This window comes from Lissotriton vulgaris, chromosome 3_1 (genome assembly GCF_964263255.1).
Source record: "Lissotriton vulgaris chromosome 3_1, aLisVul1.2, whole genome shotgun sequence".
Taxonomy (NCBI): Eukaryota; Metazoa; Chordata; class Amphibia; order Caudata; family Salamandridae; genus Lissotriton; species Lissotriton vulgaris.
Window position 1 is genome coordinate 1088669846 of NC_141689.1, and position 12265 is coordinate 1088682110.

General features: G+C 49.2%; 1 protein-coding gene across 19 annotated transcripts in view; it reads left to right on the forward strand.

The window, feature by feature from the left end:
• The window catches only part of LOC147727467 (ankyrin repeat domain-containing protein 17-like), a 1323072-nt gene that overhangs the window by 80334 nt on the left and 1230473 nt on the right, over nt 1-12265 (forward strand). For all 19 annotated transcript variants that reach the window (XM_086961534.1, XM_086961542.1, XM_086961537.1 and 16 more), the window contains exon 2: nt 11156-11309. In XM_086961534.1, coding sequence (XP_086817660.1) covers nt 11156-11309 — 154 coding nt within the window. The remainder of the gene's footprint in view (nt 1-11155; nt 11310-12265) is intronic.

Here is a 12265-nt window from a genome sequence, read left to right on the forward strand (position 1 = left end):
CTCGCATTAGGAAAGTTTGAGCTATTGGTATTGTAAAGGACACATTTTTTATTTATGTGCTTGTTTTGAAAATGGCGAAATTAATAGCTTTGTTATTTACAATGCCAATAGTTTTATCTTTCGCAAATGTGACACCTATTGTAACACAATATGTGTTGTAGCACTGAGTGGGGTGAGTGGTGTGAGGGTGAGTAGGGTGAGTGGTGTGTGGTGTGAGGGTGTGAGTGGTGAGTGGTGTGAGTGGTGAGTGGTGTGAGTGGTGTGAGTGGTGTGAGTGGTGAGTGGTGTGAGTGGTGAGTGGTGTGAGGGTGAGTGGTGTGAGGGTGAGTGGTGTGAGGGTGAGTGGTGTGAGGGTGAGTGGTGTGAGGGTGAGTGGTGTGAGGGTGAGTGGTGTGAGGGTGAGTGGTGTGAGGGTGAGTGGTGTGAGGGTGAGTGGTGTGAGGGTGAGGGTGAGGGGGGGGGTGAGAGGGGGGGGTGAGAGGGGGGGGTGAGAAGGGGTGTGAGGCTGAGTGAAGGGGTGTGAGGGTAAGGGTGTGAGGCTGAGTGAGGGGGGTGTGAGGGTAAGGGTGTGAGGCGGTGTGAGGGTAAGGGTGTGAGGCGGTGTGAGGGGGTGAGGCTGAGTGAGGGGGTGAGGCTGAGTGAGGGGGGGAGGGGGGGTGATTGTGAGGGGGTGTGAGGCTGAGTGAGGGGGTGTGAGGCTGAGTGAGGGGGTGTGAGGGTAAGGGTGTGAGGCTGAGTGAGGGGGTGTGAGGCTGAGTGAGGGGGTGTGAGGGTAAGGGTGTGGGGTGGTGTGAGGGGGTGAGGCTGAGTGAGGGGGTGAGGCTGAGAGGGTGTGGGGGGGTGGTGAGAGAGGGGGGGTGAGAGGGGGGGTGAGGGGGGGTGAGAGGGGGGGTGAGAGGGGTGGTGGGGGGGGTGAGAAGGGGGGGTGATTGTGAGGGGGTGTGAGGCTGAGTGAGGGGGTGTGAGGGTAAGGGTGTGAGGCTGAGTGAGGTTTGAGGCTGAGTGAGGGGGTGTGAGGGTAAGGGTGTGAGGCTGAGTGAGGGGGTGTGAGGGTAAGGGTGTGAGGGGGTGAGAGGGGGGGTGAGGGTAAGGGTGTGAGGGGGTGAGAGGGGGGGTGAGGGGGGGGTGAGAAGGGGTGTGAGGCTGAGTGAGGGGGGTGTGAGGGTAAGGGTGTGAGGCGGTGTGAGGGTAAGGGTGTGAGGCGGTGTGAGGGGGTGAGGCTGAGTGAGGGGGTGAGGCTGAGTGAGGGGGGAGGGGGGGTGAGGGGGGGTGATTGTGAGGGGGTGTGAGGCTGAGTGAGGGGGTGTGAGGCTGAGTGAGGGGGTGTGAGGGGGTGTGAGGCTGAGTGAGGGGGTGTGAGGCTGAGTGAGGGGGTGTGAGGGTAAGGGTGTGAGGCTGAGTGAGGGGGTGTGAGGCTGAGTGAGGGGGTGTGAGGGTAAGGGTGTGGGGCGGTGTGAGGGGGTGAGGCTGAGTGAGGGGGTGAGGCTGAGAGGGTGTGGGGGGTGGTGAGAGAGGGGGGTGAGAGGGGGGGTGAGGGGGGGTGAGAGGGGGGTGAGGGGGGGGTGAGGGGGGGGTGAGAGGGGTGGTGGGGGGGGTGAGAAGGGGGGGTGATTGTGAGGGGGTGTGAGGCTGAGTGAGGGGGTGTGAGGGTAAGGGTGTGAGGCTGAGTGAGGGGGTGTGAGGCTGAGTGAGGGGGTGTGAGGGTAAGGGTGTGAGGCTGAGTGAGGGGGTGTGAGGCTGAGTGAGGGGGTGTGAGGGTAAGGGTGTGAGGCGGTGTGAGGGTAAGGGTGTGAGGCGGTGTGAGGGGGTGAGGCTGAGTGAGGGGGTGAGGCTGAGTGAGGGGGGAGGGGGGAGGGGGGGTGATTGTGAGGGGGTGTGAGGCTGAGTGAGGGGGTGTGAGGGTAAGGGTGTGAGGCTGAGTGAGGGGGTGTGAGGCTGAGTGAGGGGGTGTGAGGGTAAGGGTGTGAGGCGGTGTGAGGGTAAGGGTGTGGGGCGGTGTGAGGGGGTGAGGCTGAGTGAGGGGGTGTGAGGGTAAGGGTGTGAGGCTGAGTGAGGGGGTGTGAGGCTGAGTGAGGGGGTGTGAGGGTAAGGGTGTGAGGCGGTGTGAGGCTGAGTGAGGGGGTGTGAGGGTAAGGGTGTGAGGCGGTGTGAGGGTAAGGGTGTGAGGGGGTGAGGCTGAGTGAGGGGGTGAGGCTGAGTGAGGGGGTGAGGCTCAGAGGGTGTGGGAGGGGATGAGGGTAAGGGTGTGAGGGTGAGTGGGGTGATTGTGTGAGGGTGAGGGGGGTGGGTGAGGGTGAGGGTGGGTGAGGGTGTGTGAGGGTGAGGGTGTGTGAGGGTGAGGGTGGGTGAGGGTGAGGGTGGGTGAGGGTGAGGGTGTGTGAGGGGGAGGGTGTGTGAGGGGGAGGGTGTGTGAGGGGGAGGGTGTGTGAGGGGGGGTGAGGGTGAGGGTGAGGGTGTGGGTGAATGAGGGTGAGGGTGTATGAGGGTGAGGGTGAGGGTGAGGGTGTGGGGGGGTGAGGGTTTCCTTTCATTTGCCTCTTTTGTGAAGGCCTATAATTTGCCACCGCAGCAATGCGGGCGGAACTGCCCTCCCTCCCGCTCGAGGTAACTGAAGACAAGCCATCCATCTCCCAGCCCCCTTTATTCTCCTTTCAACTGTATATACTGACGGGGTCAGGCAGTTCAGGCACAGGAAATAAGCCATCTTGCCATGGAGCGACTTTATGCAATTTCTGAACTGTATTTTTTTTTTAAATGCCTAAGACTTTACTATTTAAAGAGGAAATGACCGACACCTTAAAAAAAAAACTGAAGGAAGTAGGCAGAGTACTGCTCACCAATAGTCATAGTCAAAATAAATTGAGAGTGCAGAAAATAACCGCTGAAGCAAATAGGCGCTGAAGAAAGTAGACAGCAACTGAGATAAAAACACGCACGCTCACATCGTAAGCGCACACGTAAGAGTACCAAAATAGAGTTCAGGCATACAAAATGGGGAACGAGATGAACGAGGTAGAAGCCCACTTGGAGGTAATACAAAGGGGACATCTAGAGACCGGGGGAAGTAGTGAAAAAGCCAGGGCGATGGGGCGGAGAAATAGGAGGGAAAGTCTAGGTGCGTGATAAATTAAGAATTAAGGCAGAGAGAGGAGAATGAGGGCGAGTAAAAAATCATTTGTCGAATGGATTGAGAGGAAAGGTGGGTGGATGAATAGATTGATGAGCGGATAGGTGAGTGGGTGGGCGGATGGGTGAGCAGGCTGATTGGGGGGGGGAAGCCGACAGATAGACGCGAGAGTAGGAAGACAGACTGCTACTCAGCAGTAATGAGTGTAAGAGAAGTAGTCAGAGTACTGCTCACCAATAGTCATAGTCGAGTGGCGCATAAGGAGTGTGGTGACACTGAGCGACATATACAAACACCAGAGAACAGAGACAGACCGAGTGGGATGATTAATCATATTAGATGCTGGCAGATGTTTCATATTAAAACAATGTCGCTACTATTAAGTTCCCGCAGCCGCCCATTATTAAAAGTCTGGGCTGTGCTGAGCTCACTGTTCAGAGGGAAGGGAAAACAAGACGGAGGGCATTGCTGTGGGGAGGGGGGAGGAGAAATGCGACACGGCCGCAGCAGGGGGCGGAGCAGGGAGAGCGGCGATGGGGGAGAGACACGGCCTTACAGCCGTGAATAGTGTGAAGCAGCAGGGGCCTTTGAAGTGAAGCTAAGCTTCACTTCAAAGGTGTGGGAGGAGTGCTGCTAAGGCAGAGCGCCCGCTGGGGGAAGCTTGTGGGGCGGAGCGGGAAGATCTGCTGGGGAACAGATGGCTGGCGATTTGATGATGTGCACGCGCATTTTAGGTCAATGCGCTTGCGCATTGACCTAAAAGCGCACGGGCACAGCATCAAATCGCCAGTCTAGGTAAGTCTTGTTTAAGCCCCTATAGTCTCGCTCCCCTCAATGCGCATTGAGAGGCGGGACCTAAAAATCTCATAAATGACCTTGTAGTTATAACCCCAGTATACAGCGAATCACAAATGACTCTATATAATAGTTAAACAAGCTGAGCTACAAACTGGATACTGGTAGTCTTACAGATACTGGAGGCAAAGGAGCCAGGGCCAGCAATGAGAACTACTGTGTTGCAGCAACTGTTCAGCTCCTACTACTTTTCCAAGAACATGGAAGAGCTAGGTCATGCTGAACCCCAGTGACTGACGTGCATCCCTAGGCTGAGGTCGGCATGCGGCAGACAGTAAAACCTTCTGGAGCCCAGCTTCACTCCCCCTCCTGGCACCCGGTCGGCCCTCCCCCACCCTAAGCTAATTGTCTCAAATCGGGATCATGATCAGATTATCCTCACTTGAAGCACCAAAAGAGTTGAGATTTACAAAGCTCCTAATCCGCCAGAAAGTTTGGGATGCCAAAGCCACTCATGTCCTACAGGAGGTAGTGTTTAGTGAGCCCAACGAGGGGGTCGCTGTCTTATTTGCTAAGGGAATGGTATTACTGCATAAATTCTGGACCTGGGTGGTTACTGTGGGAGTGGGAGGTGGGAGGTGACCCCACATTGTTAATGGGGAGTCTGATGTCAGGCATTACTAACCTGCAAACTTGGTTGTCCAGTTTATAGTCCAGGGCAGTCAAACGCCACTTGCCAGAATTACAGGTAGGTAGATAAAACAGGCTTACACATGATGAATCTAACTGGAGGCCGTTCTCATAGGCATGTAGCCAGCCCTCCTGGACCTAGGTTGGGCACCACCGCTCTTGCACCCCCTCACATTTGCAGGGCACCACCCAGGAGTCTCAAATAGCCCAAAAATGCTCACTTGCATTTGGGAGCACTGGGGAGAACTACAGAAAAGCTGGAGACCAACTATGGTGTCATTTGGTAAAAAAGCTAGGTACATTTGTAAAATCATAGTTTGACGGGCCTTTGAGGATGTCAGTAATTACACATCCGTGCCTCCAAGTTAATCTTCGGCATGGGTATCCGTTTCACCGAGGTCTGACGTTTATTTCAGGGAACACAGCAGATGTAATTGTTTACAGAAACAAAGCTGCGAAACCCTAAGAGAGAATTAAAAGCGGACTTGGAAGAGACAAAGGAAAAGCTGAGAAAGAAATACAGAAAGCAAAAAGAAAATGAAAAGCAGAAATAAAGTTTAAGGGAGGAAAATAGTAAGAGAAACTGAAAGGCAAGATGAAGTACTGACAGACACAAAGAAAACCCAAAGGAAACTTAAGGGCATGATCCAATTGAACGACGATGACATTTTCAGGTTAAACAAGCCTGAAAGACAGCAATGGGCGGGAGGTGGTGTAGGGGCGGCGAGCAAGCTGAGGCTATACAAAAACGAGTTTTAAGCACTCGTGCTAAATGCTTGTGCTAGCATATTCCTTGCAAGAGCAAGCAGCGGTGTGCGAACCATGTGTGTTTTTCAATCAGCGCGCGCGCCGCTGCTTACTCCCTCAAGGTGAAAGCCAGCACAAGCACGAGCGCTGAAATAATGCTGACCAGTTTCTAAAGGTCATCTCCTAGAGCAGCGCATGCACGCTGCCTAGGCGAGACCTAAAATTTTATTTATGGTGTACCTCAGCTCCTTTTTTTTTTATTCTGAGGCAGGGGTGGGGGAAATCATATCGCCAGACACCTGAACCATGTAGATTGTTAAAATGGGCAAGAAGTTTAATGTATATTTTGTCTGATGGACAAGAAGACATTACATCACTAAACGCTGGTCTCTGCCCTCCAGCTCCCCAGCTCTGTGATCTGGAAGCGTGATGCCGCTGCCCCAGAAGTGGAGCTGCGGGGCTGACACAGAGATAGACCGAGAACTGCACTGTCTCTGCAGCTGCTGGATAGACCAGGCCCGGGAGGCAGCAGACACAAGCTCCCAGTGCACTGGAAGACAGTGGCCGGGTAGGGGCTCAGAAACAGACCCCCGAGAGAGGAGGAACAGGCCTGAGGCTGCCTAGAGGACAGAAGCTGTCTGGTGTACTTAGGATGGTGGGAGGGAGAAGAGGCTTTCTGCCTTAGGCTCTAGGGGAAACGGTCGGTCTGCTGGGGACAGAGGCTGGCCACTGGGGCAGAGACCGGCTCACAGTAGCTATGATCGGAGCAGTGGGCAGGCTGCTCAGAGGGAAGGTCTTGGAAAAAATTATCCGAGTGTCCGAACCGGGTGCGAGAGAGAGGCAGCTCCGGGAATTACAGACCAGACGGGCACGGCAGAGAGCAGCCTGTGAACGGGAATAGGTGTGCCTCCCTGTCAGGGTGGGCTCAGGGAGGGGTACACGCCAGGGAAGGAGAAATAAGCAGCCACCAGAGGAGGATAGCCGGCAGCGTGGTACAGGAAAGAGACAGACACCCAGGCAGCCGCTCTGGCCCTGCCACAGTGCAGAGAGAAAAGGCTGCAGTTAAGGGACTTCCTGGGATGAAGCCGTGGAGCAGATACATTACCAGTGCTAGGATCACCCTAAACCTATATTATGTCATGAGGCTGTAGCAGTGGGGGCATAGGCTACACATCCTCTCACAGACCATCTTCACTTGGCACCGACCCGCCTTCCATGACCCTCCACTCGCTCCCCAATCTTGCCATCTCCCCTTATCCTTTGGGGATTTGCCTTTCCCCTGTTTAACAACGCTTCCCTTTTACTGGCCCTAACCAAAGAACCAACTCCAGCCCCTACCTGAAACCCATGCCGGCTAACTCCCTCAGTTTCAAAAACTGTGCTATAAACCCAGCCATAACAGCCGCCTTCCCTAGCACTAACTTCTTCAAATGTCCCACAGCAGAATTCCTCGCTTTTTGAAAGATGCTTCCCAGCCTTCCTCTTCTCTTCTGCAATTTGTGCAAGGGCTTGATAGATCTGTTCTTCCCAGTACAGAATTAAATCATGCTTACAATGATTATACCCTCAGTGATGTACAGTCTTTGTGTGTCTTTCTCTAACCTGTGCAGCTCTGATTCAGGCAGGATGGGCCCCTTAATGCGCCTATCTTTTGGGTGGAGAGAGTAGGTCTTCCCCTACTCTCTGTACACACCTCATATACTACCCCCTCTCTAGAGGTCAGGGAAATGGTCCCCTCCCCCTTGCCCCTCTGTACACATCACATTCACCTTAGTGCAGGGACGCAAGCTCTGTGTCTGTCCCATTGACCCCTCTGATCCAGATGGTTGCAAGGAGAAAGGTTCCACCTGCTCTGTGCACGCTGCATATTGTAGTGTAGTTCCTATATTCCCAATAGGCTCTGCGCATTGGAATAATATAAACAGCAGTGTAGACTTAGGACTGAGGTCGACTAGGTCTCTACTGACTATATTAGACTTAATTAGCTTTGCCAGCTAGCTCAGAGGTCACTAGAAACATTCTTGAATGTTCGGGAAAGAGTTAACTCTCCGGATTTAGACAAGAAGGGATTAGCTTCTGACAACCATACAAACATGACAACTTTGCTCTCTCAGAAAAAGTGTATCTCTAGAGTCGTGGGAAAACAATAGGCAGCTATTTCACTCAGTCAACCGTGCATACTTAGTTTCACCAGGGTGCAGAGAAATAGAGAGACGGGCGTTATCAATAAAAGGTGTTATTTATTGAGCAGTCTTCTTTCTCATGCAAGAGAAATGAAATGCCACAATTGCAATACTTATCATAAAGTAAAGTGCGTACAGTAAAAATAGTATTATGAAATAATACTGTAAAAGCAGTTTTATGGTTTCTTAGACATATGGTACTTTAAAATGGATAAAATATATACATACATAAAAACATTGACTAACATACTCAACTGGTGCTTCTAACTACGCCTATTCCGGTGTACCTGACCTAAGCCTAATACTTGGGAAGGAGTAAGTAAGTAGTAGTTTAACACCTTAGCTGCGTGTAAACATTTCTCCCCAGTGCTGCGCTGTCCATTAGAACTAGTGCTGAATGGACGTTCAATGGTCGTGCGCAGCACTGGGGAGGTAGCGCTGCTGACGACCATTGGCCGTCAGCAGCACTTAAGGGGTTAAGTTAAGTTGGTTAAGATTGTTTTGCCAAGAATCTGCATCAAGAATTCTCTTAAGGGTTTAGTCAGCTCGGTACCTTGGTAATAGAATGTGGAAGGTCTGGTATCTCTTTCTTAAGGACTCGATCTCCCAGCAACCCGCAAGGGTAGCTGGAAACACCAGAGCTGGATTTTCTCGGTTGGAGAAAAAGACAGCGTCTCTATCAGTGCGTCAAATGGGAGGGGCAGCTTCCGTGGGCTCTCGCATCAGCTGGGCTCTCGGGCAAGTAGATAGCCTCTCTGCTCCAAACCACTGTGTCTTTGCTTAAGGCAACTGTTGGTATATTTATACCTGAAAGGTGCAGAGTTTGACGTAAGGTTGGACATAAGACGTCACTAAGAACTAACAGTTCTTTCTGGACTCCAGGAGTTCTTGTTCAGTTCAAAACAAAAGCGGGGGGGGGATTTCCTGGGCTGCTGGAGGCTTGGTTTGTTTAAAGAACGCGTTGTGCTTTCTAGGAGTCGATGGGAGTAGCAGTGCTGTGCTTTGGACTACATGAGCTATTACTGAATATGGATATGATTCTTATGCCTTTATAAGGATATTATTAATTATAACCACATAAGGGCATGAATCTGGAATTTCGAATTAGGGTCCTAGATAGAAATACAACAATATAACCACTTCTGGGTGCAGGGGGGGGTGGACTGCCCCTTACCTCACATAGCTCAAACCTTTCTCCTTTGCGCACTTTGTTGGTCGTCCGCTTTTACCTGTCTCTAAAGTCCTTGTATGCATCCCTTTCTAGGTCTATGGAAGTTAGCTGTGTGCTCTTTTCCTCTGTTACTTTTCCTTTCTGTGAACGTACAACTGTGGCTTTTTGGTCCATTGGATGGGCTCTGTTCTCCAGTTCTCTATGCTCATTCATTGTATTTACACCCCTTGCTTGTGGTATCACATGTAGTTTCAGTTGTGAAATTTAGGTAAGTTGTTTGCCCCCCCATAAAGGGTGAATTCTGCATTTGGGGGATGCTGTTGGAGTCTTGTAAGTTTTCAGTTTTTTTTATATGTGGAATTGCAGTGACAGCAAGAGGGACAACACACACAAATAAGGGGGAGTTGGTGTGTGGTTTATGCTTTTAATCTTTCCAAAGTTGCTAGATTGTGAACTAATTCCCATCATGGTTGTAATGTATATATTCTTCTGATTGTATGCAAGTAGGAAGTTTTTGCTCTTGGCTGCTTTTCCCTCCTGCAGAAGTTATCTTTTCGGCTCCTGTGATCAACGATGAGTTCTCTGTCCAGTATGCTTGCCTGCTTCCTCATCTGTATACCTGTGCACTGTGCAGACTGTCCAGCTGTAAAATATTTATGCACATCACTCCCTCTGTGACTAGTTTAGAGGGAATTCTTGCTCTTGGGCCGTGTTTCGGGGGGATGCTTGCTTCTTGACCTTGTATTTTAGAGAAGTAATAACAGCGGCAGGTCAGCCTGTTTTAGAGGGCTGGCGAACCTGTCTCATTGGTCTTGTTTGACTGTAGGTATGATGGCTTGTAGGCCTGAGTTATTTGGGTGTGAATGCGGTGCTGACGTGTGGCCTGGTTTGGGAGGGAGGTTGGGTGCTGATGCTGACTTCTGCGTCTGGTTTAGGGAGTAAAGGCTCAACTTTGTTGCAGGGTTGGAGACTCCTGTACATGCTGTAGAGGTGGCTGAAGACTCCTGGGTGTGCTCTAGAGGGCTCTGGCTAGTGGGACAAAAATAGGGAGGCACTGGTGCATATGCTCAGCTTAGGAGTTGAATGGCCTAGGGGAGCTGTTTTCTGAGCCCAGTTTAAGTTGAGAGTGTTGGTTCTTGAGCCCAGTTTTGAGGTGGGGGTGCCGGTTCCTGGTCTAAATATTATAGGAGCGGCTACTGGTTCCAGGAGCAAATTTATCCACCATTATTTCTGCCCTCACATAAAGCGGACTGTGATATCATCCTGTGTATATGGCGAGCAGTGGGAAAAGTACATATTTTCCCATAAACTAGACACAGTTGTTTCTCTGTCAGCCCTTATAATTGATTTATGGAGTTGGTGGGTTAAGTGGATTTTACCGGACATGTAGTGCCAATTTGTCCCTTGGCCAAGTAGATTATTCAAAAAATTCCACAGCCCTGGTTTATACGTTTACACTGATGAGGGCAGTTTCCCTTTTGGTGGGGTTTTATCAGTTATTGTAGGTTTAAAACTTAACAGTATAGCCGAATAACAGTGCTAACTATTTTCTAAATGCTAATCTTTGCCCATCCTACAAAAACGTTCAAACATATACAGCCATAGACTGCTACCAAAAGATGTCTTTATCAATTGTGTCCAAAGCTGCATGTTCGTAGGCATGGGGAACTTTTTCCATCACTAAAACAGACTCTGCAGATTAGTGTTTGTATTGTTAGGGAATTAATCAATTTTGATCATGTAGGATCTACTCCTTAAACAAGCCCTGATCTGTTTGCTGATATTTTCCAAAGCTTGTTGTATTCATTATTTAAAAGAGAGTGATCCATAAGACCTGACATCTGGGGGGAATCCATCCCCTGCTTTGGAAGTACTGCCACCAGGGTCTCCCTAGTAGACCTCTGATACTCATTTTTCGCATGCTACAAAGTAAACCATCGGTAGTTGTGTGCAAGTGTTTGTTTGTAGGAAATCAAAATCAAAAGTTTGTGGGTGGTTTAACCATCCGAAAATGCATGCATTCAAAGTCAGTAAATGAATTACCAGGATGGGAATGTACACATCTGTACTTAATGCGTTGTGTATGTAGTGTTCTTTTCACATTGAAGCATGTGTTTAACCAGTTAAAAAAAAATGCATATGCTGATGCAGATTAGTTGCACGTTTACAAAAGCAAACAATTCAACATGGTTGAAAACCCCCTAGCAGAAATGTCCCTAGATTCTTTGTCAAATGTAAGCATGATCCTGATGGAGAAAATCCCTTACCTGATTTCCCCTGCTTTGTGAATCTAGCCCTTTGTAAGCAAACTTAATTATGTTATGGAAACCACTTGTGCTTAAAATGTCTTCTTCCGTTGACTTTATTTTTCATAGGCTATTTCAAATGCATTTCAAGGCAATTGACTCACTCTGCATTATTCCTTTGTTTTACTTTTTGTAGGTGGAGTCCTTTATTTTGGACCAAGATGACTTGGAAAATCCAATGTTGGAGACTGCTTCAAAACTACTTTTGTCTGGAACTGCTGATGGTGCAGATCTGAGGACGGTAGACCCAGAAACACAAGCAAGGCTAGAAGCTCTGCTTGAAGCTGCCGGTATGTGTTCTTTCATTATCATAGTAGTAAGTTTTCATTTTGGACTTTAGCAAACAGTGGTATAGAAGACCTTTTGAAAGTATTTTCTGGTGCAGCAATAGTGCAATTAATTAGTTATGAGAGATTACCATCAAATTGTGTGGTGGCAAAAGAAGGTTCCAGTGTTTGGCACTCTTGTAAGACAAATGTGCATATCTTAATGTTAATAGCAGCTTAGTTCTTTTGGGACTTGCCTCTCTTTAGTGTTCACAGCCTTCCACTTTACGGCCACATTTTGTTTTGCTTTTCAGGAGTTTAGTCCTGGTTAAGCCAGCGGTATTAACGCCTTAACCGCGTCGGTTTTTCCTCTGTGGTGCGGGCGCTCCATTAGGTGGGCGGGGCTGCGTCGGACATTGGCTGACGGCAGCACTAGCTAGGTAGTGCTCCCGTCGGCCAATGGCAGCACACAATTAATATTTGATGATTGATATTCTGGATTGACCCAAGCCTCCTCCTAAGAGACCTTCTCTTTACTCCAGTAAATATCCATTCTTTTACCCATAATTACAGTTGGTTTTTCCTAAACTAACTAAGAATTGGACCTCTCACCCAAAATAAATCCCTTATCACAGAAGTGATTTTATTGCGGTTAGTAAATATATTCTTTTCAGAGTATTGTACAAATCCACAAAGCAGGCTTTTATACAATGGTTAACCTTAAGGTCAGATTCAAGGTAGTGACGTGGGAAGGAAGATGTAAAATCTGCTAGTAAATTGTTTGTTGTAAGATAAAATAGCAATGACTTAATTTAGTCAAATTTTGTTCAATGCATTAATAAGACTATCTAAGGATATTTATGATTTTCCTAGAAGTGTATAAATGAGCCCTGGCGTACATTGTGTTTCTAGAATGGATATTTCACTTCAAATGCTTGTCAAAGACTGACAGTTCTGACTCATGACCTGAAGAATAGTAA